Consider the following 27275-nt stretch of genomic DNA (forward strand, 5'->3'; position numbering starts at 1 on the left):
GGTAAAATTGTCTTTCGAAATGATGGAACCAGACGTCGACCCCTCTTGTAATCCAATACAGCCCCTTTACCAACAGGTAGTAACCAAATATAAAAAAAAACAGCGACCCAAAGTGAACATAATTTGAAAATTTATACATGGAAGAAAAATAGAAGCTCTATAAGAGCACATACCGTAGCGTAACCATGACGCCCCTTACTCCCCTGAGGTAATTCTACATGCCCTGACGTGATTCACTATCCTGCTTCTATAATTTTTATGCCCCCGCCGTAGCGGAGGGGGCATTAAGTTTTACCCTTGTCCGTCTGTACGTACGGACGTACGTACGTACGTCCGTCCGTACGTCCCGAAATTGGTTTCCGTTCTCTAACTTGAGTTTGCCTCAACCAAATGTTATGAAACTTATACACAATGCTTATTACCACAAAACACAGACCAAGATTGAATTTTGGTGGTGTCACTTTAACCGATCTAGAGTTATGCCCCTTTATAAAAGGAAAAATTGCAAAATTTTTATTTTCTTCTAAATATCAAGTTTATATAATATATTTTTAAAATTGGAGTTATCTTCCTTTGACCATGATTATAGTTGAATCAACTACAATCAATGCTTTATACAATGCAATGTTTAATTTTGACTTCCACTGATAAAACACAGATCAAGTTGAATTTGGGTAGTGTCACTTTAACCATTATTGAGTTATGCCCCTTTATAAATAGAAAGATTGCAAAATATTTTAGTTTCCATTCTGTAACTGAAGTTTTCCCCAGCCAAACATTATGAAACCTATACACAATATTCATTACCACAAAACTCAGTAAGGATCAAGTACAATTTTTTTGTTTCAGTTCTCTAACTTGAGTTTGCCTCAACCAAATGTTATGAAACTTATACACAATTCTTATTACTACATAATACAGATTAAGTACGAAATTAGGTGGCAACACTTTTACCATTCTAGAGTTATGTCCCTTTATAAACATAAAAATTGCTGAATTTTTTAGTTTGTCTCAACCAAATGTTGTAAAACTTATACGCAACCGTTCTAGAGTTCTGCGTGTTTACAAATAGAAAAATTGCTGAATTTTTAATTTCTGTTCTCTAAAGTTAGCCTCAACCAAATGTTATGAGACTTACACACAATGCTTATTACCACAAAACTCAGATCAAGTTCAAATTTGGGTAGCGTCACTTTTACTGTTCTTCAGTTATGTCCCTTTATAACTATATGCAAGCGGGGGCATCATCTGTGTCCACATGTGGACACTATCCACATTTATTTTTATCTGATCTATTTGGGCCCCTATCAGACATTTTTTTATATAGGTTGAATAGTCTAGTATACTATTTTCTGATTAAATGGTCTATTGACAATATTGAATTGTAAGGATCTACTCTGGCTTTATGATGTTAGTGGTTCTACTAGTCCAAATAATTATGCCGTCTAGAAAGGCTATTTTTGATTTTTGCTGTTACGCCTTGAAGGAAGGCATCCAAAAAAAATTATCAAAAAGCCGTACAAAACATCATAATTATTTGGACTAGTGGTTCTACCAAAATTGACAGTTGCAGATCTTAGATTTAAAAAAGGGGGGCCAACCAAGGCAATGTTAGGAGTGGGACTTATAAAAAGTCACCCTAAATTTGCTTCTGATGATCCAACTTTCTATCATTTAATGTGATCCCTTCAGAAGTAAATAACTGTCAGACATCAGACATTCAGGGCCAAAGAAAATATCAAAATGGCTAAATGAACAAATCATTGCACCAAATGTGCATTGTTGGTCCCCAGGTCTCCTTGACAATCCTGGGACAATCGAAAATAATTACAGTTAGATTATCACAAAAGATACTGTTATGTTTTGATCTTTAAAATAATTCTATAAATTTTAATTTAGACCTTATAGCATTGCAATTTCTTCATTGAAAAATGTATCAACTCTGGTTTCAATATAGACAAAGCCAATGTTTTGTTTTGCTTGCTAATAAAGTTCAGAAGGCCTAGCTTTTTGAATGGTTATTGATCAACATGATGACATTGATGAGCATCATCATTTTACTACATCTCATTTTATAAGGAACATTTATTTAAATACAGGGATGTGTTTTAGTTGACTTTAGTCTCTGATGCATGATTTTTTATTATAAATTGTTTTGGCTTCTAACTAGCTGTCAGTAACTGCGAGTACTCTCAAATCGTACTTTCTTGTTTATTTGACCTGTTGATACTAATTGTATTGCTTTTTAGCTCACCTGGCCCAAAGGGCCAAGTGAGCTTTTCTCATCACTTGGCGTCCGTCGTCCGTCGTCGTTAGCTTTTTACAAAAATCTTCTCCTCTGAAACCATTGGGCCAAATTTAACCAAACTTGGCCACAATCATCATTAGGGTATCTAGTTTAAAAAATGTGTCCGATGACCCCGCCAACCAACCAAGATGTTCGCCATGGCCAATAATAGAACATAGGGGTAAAATGTAGATTTTGGCTTATATCTCTGAAATCAAAGCATTTAGAGTAAATCTGCCAACGGTAAAACTGATTATCAGGTCAAGATCTATCTGCCCTGAAATTTTCAGACAAATCTGACAACCTGTTATTGGGTTGCTGCCTCTGAATTGGTAATTTTAAGGAAATTTTGCAGTTTTTGGTTATTATCTTGAATATTATTATAGATAGAGATAAACTGTAAACAGCAATAATGTTAGCAAAGTAAGATCTACAAATAAGCTGTGATGACCAAAATTGTCAGTCGACCCCTTTAGCAGTTATTGCCCTTAATAGTCAATTTTTAACAATTTTTCGTAAATTTTTGTAATCTTTTACAAAAATCTTCTTCTCTGAAACTACTGAGACAAATTTAACCATACTTGGCCATATTCATTATTAGGGTATCTAGTTTAAAAATTTATCCGATGACCCCGCCATCCAACCATCATGGCAGACTTGGTTAAAAATAGAACATAGGGGTAAAATGCAGTTTTTAGTTTATATCTCTGAAACTCAAGCATTTAGAGCAAATCTGACAGGTGGCAAAAATGTTCATCAGATTTAGATTTATCTGCCCTGAAATTTTCAGACGAATCCGACAACCCATTGTTGGGTTACTGCCCCTGAGTTAGTAATTTTACAAAAATTGCAGTTTTTTGTTATTATCTTAGTTATCATTATAATATCTAATACTATTAATTATGATTTTAACCTTATTTTACATGATTTCCAAAGCATCAGTAAATACAGGTGAGCGACACAGGCTCTTGAGAGCCTCTAGTTTGTTATTTAATGTTATTCAGGGTTATATCTGGTCTATATACCAGCTTTGATAAGTGTTTGATATTACTATAAATTTTCACTTCGTACTATGAACATCAAAATTATTTATTTTGTAAAAATATTCCCTTTCTCTTTTAGAACTGTACATGTATACCTAACAACAAAATTATTTTCATTTACCCGCGTTTAAAGTTATTGCAAATGGCTGATATTTTTGTTCGAGCATATTGTTTTTCTTTAATTGTTGAACATTTCATACTGATATAACATGTTACTTATATTATTCTTCCCTTAGTTTATCTATTTTGTATTTACATTGTATCATAGGTCAAATTTATTTGTTCAGTGTATGTTCAATGGTGTTAATATGTCCTTTGATTGAGTTAAGCTATTTCAGTTGATATTTTATAGTGTGTCTTTCTATGTTGTGATGTTACACTATTGTTTCAGAAAAAGGGTGAAGGTTTGGTACCATTAAAACGTTTAAACCCGCTGCATTTGTATGCACCTGTCCTAAGTCAGGAATCTGATGTTCAGTGGTTGTCGTTTGTTGATGTGGTTCATAAGTGTTTTTCGTTTCTCGTTTTTGATATAGATTAGACAGTTGGTTTTCCCGTTTGAATGGTTTTACACTAGTAATTTTTGGGGCCCTTTATAGCTTACTGTTTGGTGTGAGCCAAGGCTCCGTGTTGAAGACCGTACTGTGACCTATAATGGTTTACTTTTATAAATTTTGACTTGGATGGAGAGTTGTCTCATTGGCACTCATACCACATCTTCTTATATCTACATATAGCCTTACTTATTATTGATCTACAGTCAGTCATGCATGCAACATCCATGAACAATTTAAACTGCCTTCTAAATTAAGGATTAACAAAACATGATGCATGTCTGAAAAAGGGGGGCCTTGACACAATGTTGTGGAACTGCATGGTGACAAAAATCTGATGTTTAAAATTTTCCTGCTGACAAATTTTAGAACCCAGTGCAGTCTGCCTTTATATTATTCTGCTGAAATGCACTCTTCTTAGGGTTGGGGGTCTGACACCATTCATGTCATAATTCCATGGGGATAAACTCCAAAAGTTGGTTTCCAATGATGACCTGATGAAATACCCACAGGTTGCTATCATATACAGGTCTTACACTCTCCGTCTAAACAAAGTCTGATAGAGAGGGGTATTGTTTAGGCCAAGATTGCTCTGACATCTGACAGCCTTTTTAGGACCTGCCTTGGTGGTATGTAGTCAGAGGACAGTATATATAAAAAAGATAAAAATTGCCTTCACAAACTGTCACTTTGGGTGGCAAGTTTCTGTCTAGAGATTATGAAAGATCTATTGTCAGGCAGATAAACCATACATCATTTGTTTCTTTATTCATTTACCACCACAAATACATACTTTTTATTCACAAATTACTACCTTGAAACACAAACAAATGCTCAATTCCCTTAATTCCACATGTTTGCAAAAGTAACTTTACTTAGTTCTTTGCAGCAAAAATATATTATCAGTATGATAATAACACTAAATTAAAGATAAAAAGCTAACATTTAAATTTCTCACTTTTTTTCAACTTATTTGAAATGAAAACTTTATTTAAGTTTGCTTGTGAAAATAAATCAATATGTATCCCATAACATTTCTTATTAAGTACTTTTTGTCATTCGTTGTAGGAGGGTGACAATGGTTTAAATAGGGTAGACTCTGCAGTGCCTCTCCAGCCAGCAACAACAGACCAGCAAGGTCAGGGTCAAGAAGATGCCAGGAATTATGGGATTGTTAAAGCTGTACAATATGGTGCATTTGGCAGAGTTCAGGAGTTGGTCGAAGGGGGATATGATGTGAATGAGATGGACAAAGAAAATGTCAGTCTATTACACTGGGCTTCTATCAATAATAGAATTGACATCATCAGGTATGTATAAATTCTTTTACTTCGAACATGACAAACAGGATGGTGGTTGCTGTCTGTCATATTTGTTTTTTGTTTGTTGTTTGTTGTTTTATCATAAATCAGGCATTTGGTTCTTATTCATATTGGTTAACATTTTGACATGTTTGGGTCTTTTATTAGATATATTTTCAATTTATCTTCATTTATAGTGACAATATTTTTTTCAGACTTTTCTTTCAAAACAACATCACTAAATGTGTTACAAATGATGTGATACAAAAGGGAAACTCCATGGGCATGTACGAGTGTATCAATGTTCTCTTTATCTCTTTCTCTTTATATTGTAAACAAGATGCAGTATAATAACAAAAAGTTATGGACTTCTTTCTGCAAAAAGGACTGTAGTGTAAACCAGAAATGCTGCCATATGAAACCACTGCACTTGTGAATATATGTAATATCAATTTAACACCAAAATTTTACCCTGTTACTCACATTTCATGTTAAAATCCTTAATACATATCAACACACAACACTATAGAAAGTGGTGTTCAGGAGACAAGATCCACTGTACCTATTTTACATTTTGAATGCAGAATAAACTCCAATCTTAACTGGATCATTTACATAGGTAAGGTACAAGGGTACTACTACTGTATTACTTCTAAATTATTTTTCAATGTGTGACGATGAAAATATTAACAGACTTCACCCTCAACAGCAGGCCCACCAGCTAAGGCTTGTGAAATTACTATTGGCCCTGTCAGTATTTCTAGTACAGGCCAATAGAATCTATACATAATTTCCCAAAAGTGAGCATTGGGCCTGTTGCTACAAAGGTTATTGTGAAAACTGTTAATAATAAATGTTTCCAACCTCAAAAAATGTTGTAATGCCTTTAATGCATTTTATTTCAAGGCATGAATTGATGTTTTAAATATTTTCTGTAATTGCAGATATCTGATAGATAAAGGGGCTGTAGTGGATAGATTTGGTGGAGATCTTAACTCAACTTCACTACACTGGGCTACAAGGTATATATACAGCTTTTTACACTTCAGTTAAATTCCTGTAAATTTCAGAATTTGTCATTTCAGAATCTTAATTAGGATTAGGAGAAATTTCTTTGATTTATACCAGATATGAAAGTACAGAAAACTGTTTAACCTATAATAAAGGTCACCTGTATTTAAGGTATAATATGTCTTCTCATGCATGAAAAGAAAAAAATTTGCACATATTATATTTATAACTACAGAATTGCCCTGGCGATATCATAACGCCAGGCTAGTAACGAGTTATCTAGTTCTTTGTTAAAAACTTCACAGTTGCAATACCGTTTTGTGTAAAATCCATATGAACCCATTCTTGTTTAGAGAGTCATGTATAATTTGCCAGACTAACTTGATTTGAAAGTTACTCTGTCTTCTTTTAAACTGCTTGAATCGTGCAGTTTTCAAGCTTCCGGTAATTGAGTTTAATTTATCATATAACCGACATCCAAAACTGTGACTATGTTGTTAGAAAGAATATGTCTTTGTTGAAAGTTGGAGAAGATCTGTCATGGTTACAGAATTATTAGAGAATTATTTGAATGTTTCAAAATAAAAAAAAAACAATCCAAACAAAAAGATCAGATTGAATCAGCTTAATAAATTGTTTTGTTATCCTTACCCCATTTCATAGACTTAAATATAGAAAAATGTCGCGAAATAATCTATTCAAAGTATTTCATGAATATATAACTTTAGCTGTTTATTGAAATTAAGAATTGCTGTTTATTTCAGACAAGGTCATTTATCTACAGTTGTTCTTCTCATGTCATATGGAGCTGATCCTACCATACTAGATGGAGAAGGTTTGTACTTTTGTTTTGTTTTTGAAATGGATTGCAGAAAAAAAAATCAACTGTAGAAGAAAAGGCCGTCTATACAGTATGGTTTTTTTGTCATTGTTGAAGGCCATGCTGTGGCCTCTAATCTCTAATTGCATATTATTTTACCTCTGGTGAATAGTTGTCTTATTGACAATCATATCACAACTCCTTATTTTTATATGCATAAAAGCATTTTAGTGACACCTGTTATGGTAAAATTTAAATAAAAAAACTTTTTTCCTATAAGATGCCTACCTTTCTACAAATAATACAGCATAGATTCTTACTTCAGCAACAAAACATACATCATTGTATAATTAATAGCTACTGTATACATATTTTAAAGGTTGTAGGTGTATTCACTTGGCGGCACAGTTTGGTCACACAGCCATTGTGGCATATTTAATTGCCAAGGGTAATGATGTGGATATGATAGATAAAAATGGAATGACACCTTTGATGTATGCCTGTCACAGAGTTTTTGGGTATGTAATGATATTAGATTTCTCAAAGGTAATAAAAAAATCACTACCATTCAACATGTTCAACAGAATTATAATATTTTATCACCCATTTTGTAAAATTTGTTTTGATTATTTTTTTTGAAAATTTTCATGTCAGATAATTTTCAAATTATTACCATTGTGTATTGGTGAACATTTCGGCAAGTACAAATGTACAAATTTATATTATAAATGTAACAAAATGAAAGTACATGTACAACATTCTAACAATTTGTTATTGTTATGTACAGAAATGGTTTTTTTCATTGTATTACATGAACATTTTATTTGATATTTTGCAGATATCCTACAATATCTTTAATCAACTAAGATTGATAATAAATTGGCCTCCAATTTCACTAAGAACAAAAGATAGACAAACTGATTTGTATTGGTTAGGAAGATAACTGAACTATGTTTCTTATTCGTTTAAGTCAACTAATGTGATTTATAATGCCTTTTTTAATGGAACATGTATTTTCATTAACTGCTGGAATAGTGTTTATATCAAATTTTCCAATTGTTCAAATGCAATACCATTAATCCTTTTGTCTGTCTCAAATGTGGTAACTTGAAGGAGAAAACTCTGCATTTACAAATACCTTTGACAAAAAATGACATTGCCCTTGGTGGAGGACCCATTATCTTCAAATTCTTGCAATTTTATTTTGTGTTCTTGTACTGAACAGAATGAATTTACCTAATTAGTTATTTTTTTTTCGATTTATTATTATGCATTTATTATTTGTATAAAAGCTGCCTTATATTTCAGGTATGACCCAACACGCATGTTGTTGACCTTTGGAGCAGCAGTCAACAAGACAGATAATGCACTTGGTAACACACCATTACACTACGCTTGTCTGACAGGAAACACATGTGCTGCCAAGCTTTTATTAGATGCCAAAGCTGAAATAAATGTATCAAATCACAAGGTGAGACCACCAGTTAAATATTTTTTCCCTTCAGAGCCTTATCTGTCATGTCATATCATTTCCTTGGCTTGGTTAACTACACTTCAGAAATTCTAAAGTCTGAAGGAAATCATTTTGATGGACCTCATAAAACTTTTGAAACTTGTTTTAAAAATGAACTCAAATAAAACTTTTTTTCTTTGTATGGGAAATTAAGATGGTCACAACCATTGAACAGAATTTTACAATGCATGATTTACCAGGGTATTTTTTTACCGATGGAATTCTTATTATGTAAAGAAGAAACGATTGTGTTTTATTCATAAAATGGATGAGTTATTTTTAATGGAAAATGCATTCTGTAATTGGTTATCTTTTTATAACAATGTTATCCTTGGGCACTGTGTATTGATAATGTCACAGTCATAAGAATTGATAAATATTTGTTAATGATAATAAAAATATTATCTTTATTAAAAATATCTTTGTTCAGCTGGACATGCCTGATGGAAAATGTGTTGCCTTTAATAATACAAATTTCTCAGATAATTTTTTCTTTGGACTCTTACAGGGACAGACACCAATAGATATGGCAGTTGCAGCTCAACTGCCAAATCTAGTGAAAAGGTTAAGACAGATTAGTGAAATGAGAGGATCAGGGAAATCTAACTGTCTTACAAGATATACTTCAGACAAGGTATGTAATAAACATGTCCAAATTTAACATAAATCAAGTGAAGTCATTTAAAATTTATTGAAAGTTGGCAAAATATATATAAAATAACATAAGCTCTGATGAGCTGTTAATACAGGTACTAGACACATACATGACATATAATAAAACAATAAACAACGTGCAAACATGTATATGAGCATGGCAGTAAAGTTTATAAACAAGAGAAATTTATATTAGAGACTGTACAGTGTACAAAGCCTGCAATGGGGATTAATGTGCCTCCCATAAGATGAATTAAAGAGTGCCTACAGATAGGTTTCACATCCAAAGAGTTTTACAATTATAATACTCACAAGCAAATACAAAGGAAGTTATTAACAAATGAAAAAGATAGCTAAAGTGAAATTATAGTGAGATTTTTGCAAGGGTTTTATTTTTGCTAATTTTGCAATTAACATATACTGTATATGTTTTTTTTGCGAGGGTTTAATTTTTGCTTTGTTCACAGCAGATGAGAAATTGTGAAAATTTGACCCCACGTAAATTTCCCTGCATAATTCAAGATTTTTTTTAAATGTTTCATACATGATACCGTTGATTATCGAGGATACACAAAATTAAAATGTGAACTCTATTCACACTAAAGGTGAAATAACATTACATATCAAATCAGTCTTTTATCTTGATTCATAGATCACAAAAATGTTCATATTCAAGTAAGATTTTTGTTTCATGACATTTTATATTAAATGAAAATCATTTTCTGTTTTATGTTGAGTACGAAATAACTAATCATGTTGCCATGAAATCTAGAAGATAAGTTCATTAAATAAATTAATAAAAAAAAATAATGATTAAGAAAGTCATCATATTTCAAACATCATTCATCATATACTTAGTTAAAATTCATTTAAAAACTTTGGAAAAATAATAATGATGAAATTTTTTATACTTTAAGGTCTTTCGAAAGCGAGTGATGTGGATCTTCCCATTTATAGCATTGTTCGTAGTTGGTTACATTCCAGAAATGACAGCACCTGTTTACATGAAGATACTATTAGCTCTGCTTGCCTTTGGAGGATACCAAATCTGCAGACAGTAATTCTTTTCTATATTTGTAATAAACTATTTCCTATACTGTTTATATGCTTCAGATGATTTTTTGGGATACTGTTGTTTAAAACAATCAAGTGTTTGACCATAACCATTTTTATATTTGACATATAACAAAAAGTAGGCATTGGATGAGCCTGTGGTTATTATTCTAATGCAATAAGGCATGCACAACCAATCTTGATTGGATGATGTCTACCATCAATCCCACAGTTGACAGTCAATGTCATTGGCAACACCATTGTGCAATTGCAGTCAAAATTTACAGGGTTTTTGAAATGTTTGATTTTGAACATTTTAAGAGTATTGCAGTACTGTATTTGAAGAGTTGCCACCATCAATTTTGGATTTGACAGTCCAAATATTCTATTTACTGGCTCCACACATAGTACAAAAAAGGTTTATAGTCTTGTGATGTTTGGGGGTTAGGCAAAATAGGTACCTATTTTCTGTAATCAACTTTACATTGCACACCCCTTTTAGGTTGCAAACATATTGAAGTTGGATAAAAGGTTTATAAACTTAAGAAAAATCTATTGACTTTAGTTTGCAGATTTTGAAAATATAATAATCTTAGGTAAATAAAACATATTTTTCCACATTGTTAAAAATTTTACACTCAAACTTGTATAGGATTAAACTAATTTTCTTGTAACTGATCAATTATAATTTGATTTTATGAAGATGTCAAGTCAAAATTTTTTAGATGTAACTCTGTAAAATCTATACTAAAGTCACTTGAAGCCTGCTAAATCATCCTTTCAGTGTTATTTCTAATACTGAACAAATGTTTGAACAGCTATTAAAATCATTTTGAATCGACCAGTTGCAAGAAGATCAAACAAACCTGTGTAAGTTTGTGTATAATTGTGACGTAGTACTTTGATAGAGATATTTCAGAGCATTGAGAAAAGTTATTTGTTTTTTTCAGGTTTTTCTTTGATGAGAATATAATGAATGTGATACCTTTACCTCTGTATCTTGCCACTAAAGTATGGATGTACTACACATGGATTTTCTATTGTTTGCCTTGTATCCTTTTTAAAGGTCATGAAAAGGTCACACTGCTATATATAGACTGTTGGAACATTTGAAGAATGTTATTTGAGTTATGGTTAAATTCCTTGAATTCCTTTACTTATAAATGAAAAATTGCTGTTTAATCGACATTAAAAATTGCCTAATTGTACAACTTGGTTTGGTCAGCCAGTATGTCAACATCGACGTGCCCCGCATAACTAGTTTTTTTTTCTTTTCTTAGAAGACGGTTGTGCCATGATGCAAACGTAGATTTCGAATTCTTTATGACTTTCTGATTCCATTTTCTCTATGTCAAAATTTGCGATTCACCGATTGGACCACGTGTTATTAGTCAAGTCATAAGTGTCAGCTTGGGGTATTCGTATCCAAACAGTTATCACCCAAAGGGCAATTAACACCTATTTAACCACTCTTAATTGCCTCTATTGTCTGACTTGAAGTGATTACAATTAAAGGTGTGATATAATGTTTATGATCACAAGCCGTAATTAGATGAAAGTTCAAAAATTAAGATTCGATTTTGCGGCAATGTATAGAGACAAGAAAAATAGCATCCTCAAAATAATTACAGCGTCGTTGAAATTCTTATAGCGTCACGGAAAAAAGTTATAGCGTCGAGGTACCGCGACGCAAAAACGGCCTGGGGAGATTACTGGGTTTTAAAAATCAGTGAGATTAGTTGACATAGTTGACAAAGTGTACAAATTCTGATTTGATTCAGTATTCAATATTAGGATTGAAATATGGAATAACATTTATGGTTTGTTGTAATTCATAAATCCCTTTAACCTTTTAAGTAATAAAATGTATTGCATGTATTGACAATGTCCAAGTAAAACTTCCTTCTTTTTTGGTTTTGTTTTTATTCATAAAAAAATATTGGTCAAATAAAATGACAAAAATATAATGTGTTTGCCTGTCTATGCCATAAGCAGTATGTTTGTTATTAAATGTCATATTTATTGTGTTAGTCTTTTAGATTTAACATCACTTCTTTACTTATCTATATGAATACTAAATGAGACCAATTAAGCTGTAAAATTATATGTACCATATATACAGTGTGAAATTTTTGCCAGGGATTTATTTTTGATAATTTAAATATTAAGATAAAATTACAAAAAATATCCCCCTTGCATTAAGGAGAAGGTTCATGAAGGGTTGAAATTGGTCATGATTCTTTGTCTTAAATTCAAATAAACTGACAGTCATGACAATGGCTTTTAATAAAAAAATCAGCATACCTTGAATTTCATTTGAAGAGTGTTCCAGGATCTTAGTAGGCAACTAAACAGGAATTTCAGATCTGTGAAACAGGCCAAATATGCCCTCCTATTTAAAATGTAATACCATTTTTTTTATAGCCAAAAAGTGTTCTACAATTATCCCAAGTCAGCTTCCATTTGGTACAAATATTACCAAAATATTCATCATATTTTATTTGGTACAAATATTACCAAAATATTCCTCATATTTTCAAAGTTGCACCTATGCATAGGAACTATTTTGTTTAAGATATGTAATTTTGTTTTAAATATGATCTATTTCCTGATATAATCTTTCTGCCTTGACCCGAATAAGTGGTTCTACACCTTTTTGATACATTTATTAATTTAATGCTTCATCAGCTAAGTAAATGACTCATTGCTTCCTTAACTTGTGTACAGATGTAAATAGCATGAAACTTAATATTTTATTTACAATAAATACGTTGTTACTAACATATAACTTTGTAAAAGCTTGGAAGACAGACCCTGGATTTATTGACACAAACAGAGAACAGAAAATGAAGGTAACATTAGAATTAGATGAGGATCTGGCAATCTGTAAGAAACAATAATAATAACCTTAGATCTTTTAAAAAAATTACAATATTAATCCCCAGTAAAAAGTTTTATTTTTTTTTATTTATTAAAAAGTAAGAAGAGTAGAATATTTAGCTGTTTGTGCATTATTACTTTAAAATACAATCTACATTTCTATGTACATCATTTATTTAATGAGAAAAAGTGACAATTTGTGATCCAAGGGGAGATAAATCCAAATTTTAATTGAAATTCACATAAAACAAATTTCTGTAGCAGTATGGTCCCTATTAATGTAACATATAACTTGAATTAATATTTGATATATTTCTTTGATTAAGGAGCATTTTTATATGACAACCATGTTCATCCGAAGAAAAGTAAAAATTTTATGAATGCTAAATAAGCTTCTATACAAAGTACAGTAATTCCTTACAGATAAAAAATTCTTAATAAATAAAAGACAACAAGTTTTGATTGGCTCTATCAAATTGCAATGAATACAAAAAGTATATATTTATGTTTGTAAAATATTTGTATCCAAAAAAATATTTTCTAATGTACCGTAATTATACACTAATAAGCAGTAGTTTCATAAAAAGGTAATAAAAAAGGATGATTTAAAAATATTGTATATGACTGCAGCCTGTAAATATTTAGCATGATAACAATTATGAAATGAATTACTCATGGCAATACAGTGTTTGACACATCTAGCTGCCTCTCTGTTTTATTCAAGGGGTACTTATAAAACTTTTTCTTGATCATCAGTTAAAACTTAAAATTGTTTCCTAAAATATTTAGAAATTCTATATACTATATCTGACATATTTTGTAGACTGTATTAGATTTAGCAGAAACACAGACTCTAACATTACAAGAATTCTGTAGTACCTGTTTAGTACATCGACCATTAAGATCCAAGCATTGTGGTATTTGTAATAAATGTGTTGCAAAAATGGACCATCACTGTCCCTGGATTGATAATTGTGTTGGTAAGTTTGTTTTCTTTGAAATGTAGCTTTAATTTTCCCCTGCGAAACGTGTTGCAGGGGGACATGGAAATACTAGGCGTCCGTCCGTCCTTCCTGTCTTGTTAGCGCTCTTAGATGTACAGTTCTTGCCAGATTTTTATGAAACTTATATCATAGGTTAATATCAGCAATGTCTTTAAAACTTTCAAAAATAAGTGCTGATCAAATATTTTTAACGAGTTATGCCCCTTGGAAAAATTAATTATAACGGAACATTGCATTTGCTCTGAAGCCTTCATTTCTCCAAGATATTTATAAATTGTTTTAAAGAACAAAAAGTAGTACTTTTTTTAGTTATTGCAATTGGATATATAAAATATGTGCAACACGGGGGACATTGGAACTCTGTTCTTTTATTGTTAATGGAGGTAAACATGATATAAGCACGTCTGTGTTTTGTTTACAACATATTAATGAGCAAACTGTATCATTGCCAAGTTTACTTCTAGATTCTTAATGTCTTTTTACATCATACAACCCTCCTGAAATATTTATCTTTTTTTTTTTATCTTTTATTTGTTTTTCAATAGTCAGGATTATACATACCCCCATACACAAGGGGTAAATACAGAAAAATAATGCAATATACAACATGTATCTCTGACTATAAAAAGAAGATGTGGTATGATTGCCAATGAGACAACTCTCCACAAGAGACCAAATGACACAGAAATTAACAACTATAGGTCACCGTATGGCCTTCAACAATGAGCAAAGCCCATACCGCACTGTCAGCTATAAAAGGCCCCGAAATGACAATGTAAATTGATTTTTAACAATAAGACTATTTTAAGTTACATATAAATTGTATTTGATTAATCTCTCTCTCTCTCTGACTTTCTCACATACAACATTAATACTTTTCACTCATCTGTTTTGCTACAATATGTATCATGACTTACTTTTTAATACAATTATTTTAAAGACAAACATAAAATTGGTTCATAGTATATAACTTATTTTTTTTCTCTTAACTAAAACATAGATAATATGAAACAACATTTAGTTAAATATTACATGTAAAGGAGACCAAAATTTTCCCCATTCTTCCTCCCAGTATTTTTCAATGTCTTTATTACTATGAGTTTCCTGAAATATTTATCTTGCATAAATTACAGTAAGACATTTGTGGTCCAAGATCACTTGGCTATATGAAAAAAGTTTTTGTCCATTCTGGGCAAAATTTACATGAATATTTTTTCTTTTTTTTTTGTATTCCCTCTGATCTTTAAATGAAATGCTTCAATTTGGACCCTAATATTTTAAAAATAACAGAAAAATATGAGATGTACACATAAAAATGTGAAAGCTGGTGAACAGAAACTCATGACTAACTTAGAATCGGGTAAATTATGAGAATAAACGGGATTGCAATTTCTGAATAGTGGGAGATTCTAATTATTGGGGGAGGTGGGCACGGAGCAGGAGATTTAGGAAATTTTGGAACAATATTGGGAGGCTCACACAAAGATCAGATGAGTTGACACCTATGGAATCAAGACAATATATATTATTATAAATTAGGCCATTAGTTTTCTGAATTGAATTGTTTCATATTTTTCATGTCTGGGCCTTTTATAGCTGACTATACTGTATGGGTTTTTCTCATTGTTGAAGGCCGTACGGTTGCCTATAATTGCTTTCATCCACTTCATTTGAACTATGGAGGATAGTTGTCTCATTGGCAATCATACCACATCTCCTTATTTTTATACAAACAGTGAACATTCTTTAGTAATACATGTACAACCAATGTAAACAGAAAAACCTATCTAATCTGAATAACATGTTTTAGTATCAAATTTGTTAAATTTGACACATACAAGTATATTCTGAAAGCATAACAATATAAAAAGAGTAAATAAGTTTGATAATTTTAACTACAAGTTTGCTAATGTGGAAAGTAAGACAGGTGTTTACATGATGAAACATTGTATAGTGAATGATAAAAACATCTATTTTCAGGTGCAAATAACCATAAATACTTTATTGGATATTTATTTTTCCTGTTTGGTATGATATGTTGGTGTATGTATGGCTGTAAAATATGTAAGTATTAAATAGATTGATTGATTGGTGATTGGTTGATTGATTGATTGGTGATTGATTTATGTCGCATCAGTGCTAAATGCCATATTGCGGCAAGTATAAAATTGGAAAAAAAACAAGGCCATTAATTTAGTATATTTAAATATATGCCACATTTCTGAAACTTGTGATGTCACTACTACATTTGAATGGGTGCTGTGATGTAGAAAAATACACTTTTTGTGCTCTTCAATGTAACAGAGTTTCACAAAATGGCAGTAAATTCAAAATCGAAAAACTGAAACGAGTGTGTTCAATTATCTTATGCAATCTTTTTTTTAAACAAAATATGTACACCATTATATACAAATTGTTGTTTGTATTTAACACACATTTTATTTTGGGTTTCTTTCTCCTTTATTTGTTACATAGTAGTCTAGGGAATAGATAAAGATGAGAGGCTTGTTCTGTGTCGTGTGCAAAATTTAATCCATAACTGACACGTTAAAAATAGTTTATAGATTTGATACTACTAGCACAAAAGTCTATCTTGAAAAAAGGAAAGGGAGAGAATGTAGGTATTTTGATGATAAAAAGGCAACTGCATGGAATTATTGCATGATGTCACAGATATAAAAGGAAGAGAGTTAAAAGAAAAGAAGTGCAATGTCATAATCCATGCTATATATCTATATATGTTGTATGTAAAAATACAGTCTATACATATCTATAAGGCTGTTATTTGGCTGGTTGCTGGATAAAGTTAATAATTGAATAAGTTGTAGATTGCAGTATAATTGTTAACCCATCTTGTACAAATTTCCAATATGAACTAAATCATACCACATCTTATTTTTATATAAACACCTAGCATTATGTCAGATATCTACTCATTTATATTTAAATAAAAAACTAATCTTTTCTGAAACTGAACATCTTATTTTTATATATACACCTAGCATTATGTCATATGCCTACTCATCCTGCTCATATATATATATTTTAAATAAAAATTTATTTTTTTTAAACTGCAGGGTTAATTGAAAATAAAGTTTGCTTCAAGTTTAGTTTCAAACTATATGTAAAATTATAATACTGCAGAACCACAGTTCAAGGGCCTGGCCTGCATTTCACAAACATCTTACGAATTAAATGGATTGTAAGTCATAAAATTTACTTATGATCAATTTTAGTCATAAGATTTATTGTAAAATGCAAGCCTGGAGAAGAAACTGGATTCCACAGATGAAAAATATATACCTTAATTTCTCTGAAAGCACATAGTGTATTGAAATAACAATGAAAAAAATGTGTATGTTTTTCAGATTGGAATAATGTTGTGCCTTTTGATTTCTATGAAGAAGGAATTACTGGAGTATCGTACAAATTAGTGAAAAATTCTCCCTGGGTAACATGGATAGCAATGAATGCTGCATTCCATTTCTGTTGGGTTGGAATCTTACTAGTGTGTCAACTCTACCAGGTAGGTATAGGATGGTCCAAGGTAAACCTAGACTTTGGAAAGCTATCATATGAATATAATTTGTATACCCCTGCCTCGAAGTTGGACTCAAAAAGTGGATATGTTTCGGTTTTTGGATGATAATGAAAGTACCATTTGACAAAATACTTTTACCACACAGTTATGAAGCGTAAAAAACAGGTCACATTTAAATTACAAATTACAATGTATAACTCGTAAAGTGATAGATCTCGTATAGGCTACACGCTTTCATGAATTAATGAGTTTTTCAGTCACTTGATATTTGAATTCTTGGATTAGTTCTTCAATTTATTACTTTGTCTTTTAATGTAAATTAGGTAGAAAAAGCAAGGGATTATACCTTTTCTACAAGTTCTCACTTTGTTTTGATACCAAAGTCAGTGACAACGCAGTGATAGAAGCGCATGCAAAATTACTGGTTTATATACGACCGCAAAAAAATTTTGGGGTCGTATATTGCTATCACGTCGTCAGCGTCATCGTCATCATTGTTGTCGTCCGGAGGCATTTGGTTTCCGGACAATAACTTTAGTTTAAGTGTATGGATCTCCTATGAAATTTAATCAAAAGGTTCAAAACCACAAAAGGAAGGTTAGGATTGTTTTTGGGGGTGATTGTCCCAAACGTTAAGGAATTAAGGGCCAAAACAAGCATTTTTCTAGTTTCAGGACAATAACTTGTGTATAAGTATTTTGATTGCTCTGAAATTGTACCACAAGGTTCAATACCACAAGTAGAAGGTTGGGATTCATTTTGGGGGTAATTGCATAAACCGTTCAGGAATTAGGGGCCAGAAAGGGTCCAAACAAGCATTTTTCTAGTTTTCAGACAATAACTTGTGTTTAAGTGTATGAATGTCTTTTAAATTGTACCACATTTTACAAAAAGATTTTTTTTTTTCCCTCAAGAAATTGTCAATTTTCCAAAGAAAAATTGGGGGTCACAATTTATTTTGCTAATTCTTTGTATATAGTCTGAAAACAGATTTACTAAGTATTGCGCAACAGCACAGTGTATTGCACAACAGCAAGAAATCTTCAATTGAATATAAATTCAAATCATATAACCAATTTCAAGTTCTTTGACTACATTTATTCTGTGTCAGAAACCTATAATGTGTCAAATATTTAATTACAATCCAAATTCAGTCCTGTATCAAGCTTGAATATTGTGTCCATTTTTGCCCCAACTGTTAGACCTTGGTGAAGCAGTTTATTATTAGATAGCACTGTTACTTGTATTTATTTTTTGATTTTTATGTTTTTTTTAGGTTATGTGGTTAGCCATGACAACCAATGAAAGATTGAATGCTCACAGATATAAATATTTCCATCCACAACATGAAGATGAAGACAAAGGAGTCGGACACAGCCATGATGATGGAGAGAGATGTAAACACCAACCTAAAAGTCCATTTAAGTGAGTATTCTGACCGTATTTAACTTTAATGGGAGTATTTTGACTATGTTTAACCCATATGGGAGTATTCTGACTGTGTTTAAAGCTTATGGCAGTATTCTGACTGTTTAATTATAATGGGAGTATTCTGAATGTGTTTAACCCTAATAAGAGTATTCTGATCGAGTTTTACCCTAATGGGAGTATTCTAACTATGTTTAACCCTAATAGTAGTATTCTGATTGTGTTTTACCCTAATGGGAGTATTCTGACTGTGTTTAATGCTTATGGAAGTATTCTGACTGTTTTTAATGCTTATGGAAGTATTCTGACTGTATTTAATGCTTATGGGAGTATTCTGACTGTGTTTAATGCTTATGGAAGTATTCTGACTGTGTTTAATGCTTATGGAAGTATTCTGACTGTATTTAATGCTTATGGGCGTATTCTGACTGTGTTTAATGCTTATGGGAGTATTCTGACTGTGTTTAATGCTTATGGAAGTATTCTGACTGTGTTTAATGCTTATGGGAGTATTCTTACTGTTTAATTCTAATTGGAGTATTCTGACTGTGTTTTACCCTAATATGGATTAGAAGAATATGCTGTATCAATTCATGCCACAAAATCACTTCACACACTGCAATCTAAAGCATCCTATAAAAATGCTTTGGTATTTATGTAAAGAGAGATCATTACTTAGCTTCATACTAGTGAGCCATTGAGTTGGTATTGCTATTAACATTGAAGTCCATTAAGGTGGGTATACCATGAAAATAGATGCAAATTCTTTTATAAGTTAGTATTGCTAGGAACAAAGACTTTTTTTGTACATTTGAGATATTATTATGGTAAAACTACTATAGGTAGTATTGGAGTATAAACAAACAAAGATACAACTTTTCTTAATACTTATCTAAAATAATATTTTCAAAAATATAATAAATGTAGGTCACTAAGGTTGATTTACAAAGTACAGGTTTTGGAAAATTGTCATAATTTGTAAAAATTAAACACATAATTAATTTCACCTTTCAGCTTTTTCTCCAATTGACTTGTTAAGTACATGATAAGTTGTAAGTAACAATTTTGGATTAGAATGTTCTGCATAGCAGTTTTTAAAAACAAATTTATAAATATTTTTATATTTTCTTTTTCAGCCGAGGTCCCTTATCTAATCTGATAGATGTACTTGGTATAAGCTTTTTTGGATTGTTGCGGCCTAACAAAGTAGACTGGAAAAATCTTTATGATGTCCCAGGGAAACCAGAAAACTTGCTCAGAAGAATGAGACTCAATGTAGCTAGAGAAAACTATCAATTTGTTTAAAATTTCATTAATTATAGATTTTAGCGTTATTTAAATCATTTTCATTTTATTGATTAATTTCATGTAGAGTGTACTTTTTCATTATTATTTTTTTATTATATCAAGCTACATGTAATTGGAAATATGTGAAAGCTAAATTTTGAGTAAATAACTTTACATAAATTGAATTTTCCAAAATGTATTTGAATGCAAGTTTGAGAAGGCCCCCAAAGGCTGTAAATAAGGAGAATTTTGCGATTTCAATACATAAACTTTCGGTGCAATGGTAAATTTTGTCATTAAATTATAAGTTTGACCTACAGTGAACATTGTTGATTGGTACAAACCTCTTGCTGAGGATATTTTCATGCATTTTACATGATTTCCAAATTTGCAAAAATAATCCCTGTGAGAAAATTTCAACATTTACGGAAGATTTTTATGCTAAAATGTTATGAAAATGATAACAGCGAAGAAGGTTTATTCATAATAAGTTCTAAGATATAAAAAAAAAAAAACTGCATTTATTTTTTATTTGAATTTTAAAGTAAGCTTTTCTTTTTATGTTTGAAAAGATTTTTTCGTCAGTTTAACATTATACATTTGAACATTGTATGTTTATAGCCAAGGCTATAATATTTTTAAAGTGAAATATCGGTTTTGAAAAAAAATAACATCTAATTAGTAATTTTTTGTCTGTATCTTATGTTTGAATGTCATTTTCAAAGTAACCACTGTTAAAATTTTGTTTTAAAAATTATTCACACCTTTTAGAACATATCAATTTTACTTATTTAAACTGGAAAATCTGTTTTTTTTATGAGAAAAATGTAATTTAAAAAAGAGCCGTTTTCAAAAAATATCAAAATTCTCAGGTAGATCTCAGGTATTTTTTTTGTTAAATCACCTTAAGCAAGCTGTTTCACTACAACAATATTAATTTCAATACTTTATTTTTTTTTTAAATTGCTTTATGTTAAACTGCAATTGAATTGATCTGAGAGATTTAGCTAACACCTGTATAAGTTTTGGTGTAATGTCTCATTATAAACTAAACAAAACATTTACCACTATTGTTTTTTGTATAATGTGCATTTATGATTAATGATGTGTTAATTTATAATGAAAAAACCAAAGTGTTATTATTAAACCATTATTATTTAGCTTTGATATGTTTAATTTTGGTGCACAACTTTTCTTAGCATTTTATATCCTTTGTTGAACGAGTATATTCCTCTGAAACTGCTGTTTTGGCTGACTAGTATTCAACATGGCCACAAATTTAAATCTGAGAATATCACTAGCCTGATACTGTAAAAACTACGTTGCACAAAGCGATTGCCACACCAAGTTAGGTTCTCGTGTTCCTTGGAACCTTTTCTGTTATTAAGCAAGTTTTACTTTGATCAATGTTGAGGAATGTAAAGTTATTTGTTTTGCACATTTTGCAAAAAAGCAAAGGAATATGGTTTGGCAGCTAGTTTATTTGTCTATTTTATAATAAAGCCAATTTTTTCTTTGATATGTTTATTTAAATTTGTGTCTTGTGCCCTTTGTTCATTGTTGCTAAATACATCTTTTCTTTTAAATATATATTAATAGATTATCTATGGGTCTGAAAACAAGAGGAATTTTCTTGGCTACAATCTCATCAAAGGGGGATAGTCATGAGATGAGATGTGGCCAAGAAACTTCGAAGAGTTGAAAGACCACAGATAATCTGTTTAGCGCTATTTTTGATCAGCAAAGTCATTGTGTTCTCACTGGAATTGGCTGAGAAAAAATCATTCTCAATTTAGTTGGTTGAGACGGAAAATTATCTAACAGAAAGATCAAAGAAAATTGTAAGAAATTGAAAATAGTGATAAATGTTGTTTATCACTATTTTATCAAATTTTCCTTTGATTTTTTTGTGATAATTGCCATATCATGGTACTCGAGTGATATTGGATTTTCTCAGTTGAGTAGAAAGAGAAAGTATGAAGTCATAGGCCTATGTCATTGATGTTGCCAAAGAAAAGAGCAATAAACAGATTATCAATCTTTCAAACTCGAGGTTGTTTCTCTGCAACATTTTATCTAAGGGCTGTTTCCCTTTGATGAGATTGTAGCCAAGAAAAACCATCTCCTTTGAAAAACTATTGATAATCCCTAATTATCATATATGTACTTTTACATCTTTTCCTATTTATACTTTCATTTCATTCAGATTTATAGTTACAAGTTATTAAAAATTATAACTAGTACTTTAATTATTTCACAATTTCAAACTTTAAAATCTCAACTCAGAATATTCAGTTTATTGTAAAATATTCCAAATAGGAAACATATTATTCTGTTCCTGAATAATGAACCCTGTGTTTGTGTTATAAATAGATCCAACCAAATTCAAGTTAAACTGTGATAGGAGTAATAAAATTATGCAAGTATGAAAGTTTAAGTAGCTACACAATATTGGATACATTTTACTAACACATATACTGTTAAGTGAAGAGAACAATGGTAGAATTTGGTATAGATGCTCAAAAGTGAACCTTGAATGTTAATCTCAGAGCAATGTGATCAAAAAGTTTAGAATGTACTTCTGTGGATTTATTATTATTCGTGGATTTGGTGGATTTAGGTAAACCACAAATTCAAATATTCAACAAAGTGCAAATTTTCTATAGGCTTGAATGCAGACTTAGATATAACCATGGAATCAAATATCCATGAAAATACAATTATTCCTCAATCCACAAAAATTGGTATCCACCGAAATAAATGAACCACAGTAGCTGTCAATTTATTATTATAAGATTAGATAACAAAATTGTGATAGAACAAAAGGGTTTGATTTGCTAGTTTGTGTTGTGTTGATAAAATCTAATGGTGATATAATGAATTCTTCAATATACAGGGTGAGACAGTTCTGAAATAGATTGAATGTATCTGTTAAAACTTTGTGATTTGTGTGCAATGTTTATGTGCAAAAATATTTGTTTGAAATTATTTTGTTATGCTATGTATGTGTTTCATTTTGAAAAACCAATATTATATGTAATTATTTATTTATTTTGAAATTAGCAAATTATAAGTAGCTTGTGTTTAAAACTTATAAAGTATTAATTGAAAATCAAAATATCTTTAAAAATTGTTCTATAATTGTAATATATAATCTTAATATCTTTGTTTTAAAAACTTTGATCAATGATTGGAATTTTTCCATACAAGTTTCTCCCTTTACATCTCTGCACTTTGAGGTCAATGTTTCATTTATAATCACAATATATTGTGAAGAAATCCAGCTAACTTTTTTATAATCCAAAGCATTTTGGGCAATATTTTCTAAAGTGTGCATAAAAAAGTTGTGATTAATTAAAATGAAGTACAACACTGTTTTTTTTTAATATTTAAAAGTTAACACAAGTTTGAAAGTTAATTTAATTGAATATAATGTTGAATCCCACTTGATGCAAAAGTAGAATTATATTAATTTATATGACTGCGGATTTGTAATTCCAAATGTTAAATGTGTGAAAATGTTTTTTTCTTTGTTTGGTATTAATCTGATGGATCAGTTAATTCAAGAAACTCCAAAAAAATTGAATCCCATGAACAAAGATTTATCTTTTATTCACTGTACACTGAGAACCACAACATATTATACTGGTATATTAAAGGCTGAAGAACAATTTTTACTTATTCATATTTTGTTTTAAGCCTTATACTGAGACATTTATAACTCCTATAAACCACTTAATCTTTTTAATGGAACATAAGGGATCTACTTTATGGTCACCGTCTCTGTATTAATTAGCCATCTTTGATAAAATACAAGGAAATGAAACAAATTATATGAACAGGGAAAATATACCTATTCAGGATATTTTGCTGTGAACACAATGTATGATCTGTTATTATATCTTAGTCTATCTTAAACTATTTGAATTCGAAAATGAGCTTTAAATACAGTTTTATATTAAAATTTTTATAATCAGTTTGTTTTTTAATTTGCCTGTTAGACAGACATATATAACCTAACTGTATTTATTTAAACTAAATGCAGTACAGCTATTTCTCATAGTAAGTATAAAGGTCATCTAATGCAACATGCAGTGAATTTTATACTACTGCAAAAAATTTTGCGGTTGTATATTGGTATCATGTCGTCGTCGTCGGCTACAGCATCGTGTGAAAACATTTGGTTTCCGGACAATAGCTTTAGTATAAGTAAATAGAAATCTATGAAATTTAAACACAAGGTTTAAAACCACAAAAGGAAGGTTTCGGATTGATTTTGGGGGTTATGGTCCCAACAGTTTAGGAATTAGGGGTCAAAAAGGGGCCCAAATAAGCATTTTTCTAGTTTCCAGACAATAACTTGTGGAACAGTGTATGGATCTCTCTGAAATTATACCACAAGTTTCCATACCACAAAGGGATGGTTAGGATTGGCTTTGGGGGGTTATGGCTGAAACCGTTTAGGAATTAGGGGCAAAAAAAGGGGGAAACAAGGGTTTTCTGGTTAATGGACAAACACTGGTCTTTGGATCTCTATGAAATAGATATTGGACCATTAAGCATTATATAATGGAAAGCATTTGATTGATTCATGATATTTTACAGTATATAGAAGAGAACAATATTTTGGGATTTTGATTTTGAGAAAGCTTTGATTCTTTATGTTGGGACTTTTTGCTATAAGTATTACAATTTTTCATGCTATTAGTATTACAATTTTTTTCATATGCTGAATCTAACTGTGTATTTGGTTGTTGGGTCCATTTTCTAATTGGTCAAAATTTTGGTCCTAAGGCTATAAAATTTGTTTTGTTTTGTTATGCCCCCGCTGTAGCGGTGGGAGCATTAAGTTTTACCCTTGTCTGTCTGTACGTACGTACGAACGTATGTCCCAAAATTGGTTTCCTTTCTCTAACTTAAGTTTGCCTCAACCAAATGTTATGAAACTTATACACAATGCTTATTACCACAAAACACAGATCAAGTTTGAATTTTGGTGGTGTCACTTTAACTGTTCTAGAGTTATGCTCCTTTATAAATGGAAAAATTGCTAAATTTTTATTTTTTTCTAAATATCAAGTAATTTTTAAAATTGGAGTTATCTTCCTTTGTCCATGATTATACTTGAATCAACTACAATCAATGCTTTATACAATGCAATGTTTAATTTTGACTTCCACTGATAAAACACAGATCAAGTTGAATTTAGGTAGTGTCACTTTAACCATTATTGAGTTATGCCCCTTTATAAATCGAAAGATTGCAAAATTTTTAGTTTCAATTCTGTAACTTAAGTTTTCCCCAACCAAACATGAAACCTATTCACAATATTCATTACCACAAAACTAAGATCAAGTACAATTTTTTTGTTTCCGCTTTATAACTTTAGTTTGACTCAACCAAATGTTATGAAACTTATACACAATGCTTATTACTACATAATACAGATTGAGTACCAAATTTGGTGGCGACACTTTTACCATTCTTGAGTTATGTCCCTTAATAAACATAAAAATTGCTGAATTTTTCGTTTCCGTTCTCTAACTTTAGTTTGTCTCAACCAAATGTTATAAAACTTATACACAACCGTTCTGGAGTTATGCGTGTTTACAAATAGAAAAATTGCTGAATTTTTAGTTTCTGTTCTCTACTTAAGTTAGTCTCAACCAAATGTTATGAGACTTACACACAATGCTTATTACCACAAAACTCAGATCAAGTTCAAATTTGGGTAGCGTCACGTTTACCGTTCTTCAGTTATGTCACTTTATAACTATATGATATGCAAGCGGGGGCATCATCTGTGTCCACATATGGACACTATCCACATTTATTTGATTTAATAAACATTAAATAACATTTAAAAGATAATAATTACAATGTTATATTTGAATTACCTCCCTTACATTGCTTTTAAATTATGTAAAGTTGTCAGCTATTTCTAGTTTGAATTATTTTTTAGCTGTTTCTAGAAACATCAAATACTGTGATAGAAGTATATATAATATGATAATAGTGTATATCAAAGGGTTCAGTGGTAATAAATTTTCATATTCAGAATTGTTTATTTGTGATCAATATCATTTGTTTGGGTTTTTTATAGCATTAACCCCTCCACCCCCAATCCCGCCTGTAGTCGTGATGGCAACCACCATTCTTTGATGGCCTGTATGACCCTCCATACTTTTTTAGAACTGCCCCAGCTCAGCTGTCTTTACAGCAGGGACTTTAACCATGCAATTCATGGTCCATAAACTCTTCTCAGATGTGTGATTATGAAAATATGGCAACTTTAATGGCCTTTTTTAGAGTTCAAAATCGGAAAAACGTGAAAAGTAGCCAAAATCAGGTGGGGGTGGGAGTCGTTTTATGGCCACTACGTTACTGGTATGGGCTGTAGGTATCAACTATTATCATAAATACATGCATAGATGGTACAGGAACACAAGGAGGTATAATATGGCCAAAAGAAATGTGGTCTGTAAAATCTAGGTCACCGTTTTGCCAGAAATTGGTAAAAACGGACATTTAGGCATGCTTGGCTAGCCAATAATAATTCCCCAGCAAGATTCTCAAGTCACATTTACTTCCAGTTAGTATGGATAGACTGCTGTAACTGTAAGGTAATACTTGAATGATAAAGAAACACAGTTTACTCAATGTTCACCTCTCAAGGTCGTATTAAAATCGAAAAATAGACTGAAAATTACCATTTTTCAGTAGGGGTGAGTTCAAACCCACCAGAAAATATACCACCTCCCACCCCACCCCACCCCACCCCACCGCACCCATGCCATCCACCCCCAAATCTCAATATATAGTTTAATAGATCAGCATCAGTTACAGCATCAAGAGTCTACTAATTTGCATATAATTTGCATAAGTTTGCAAATTTTCAA

At 31.1% G+C, this 27275-nt stretch overlaps 1 protein-coding gene across 1 annotated transcript; it reads left to right on the forward strand.

Annotated features, from left to right (window-relative positions):
* LOC127704714 (palmitoyltransferase ZDHHC17-like) lies at positions 1-24353 on the forward strand. Its single transcript, XM_052208908.1, has 15 exons — positions 1-76; positions 4953-5194; positions 6130-6207; positions 6961-7031; positions 7396-7534; positions 8325-8487; positions 9038-9163; positions 10101-10240; positions 11187-11287; positions 12964-13088; positions 13940-14096; positions 16101-16184; positions 17489-17646; positions 18938-19086; positions 20226-24353. Exons 1-15 carry the CDS (start codon positions 20-22, stop codon positions 20392-20394), a joined length of 1959 nt encoding a protein of 652 aa, XP_052064868.1. The 5' UTR covers positions 1-19; the 3' UTR covers positions 20395-24353.
* The last annotated feature ends 2922 nt before the right edge of the window (positions 24354-27275 follow it).

This window comes from Mytilus californianus, unplaced genomic scaffold, assembly GCF_021869535.1.
Source record: "Mytilus californianus isolate M0D057914Y unplaced genomic scaffold, xbMytCali1.0.p SCAF_6, whole genome shotgun sequence".
NCBI classification, from domain to species: Eukaryota; Metazoa; Mollusca; class Bivalvia; order Mytilida; family Mytilidae; genus Mytilus; species Mytilus californianus.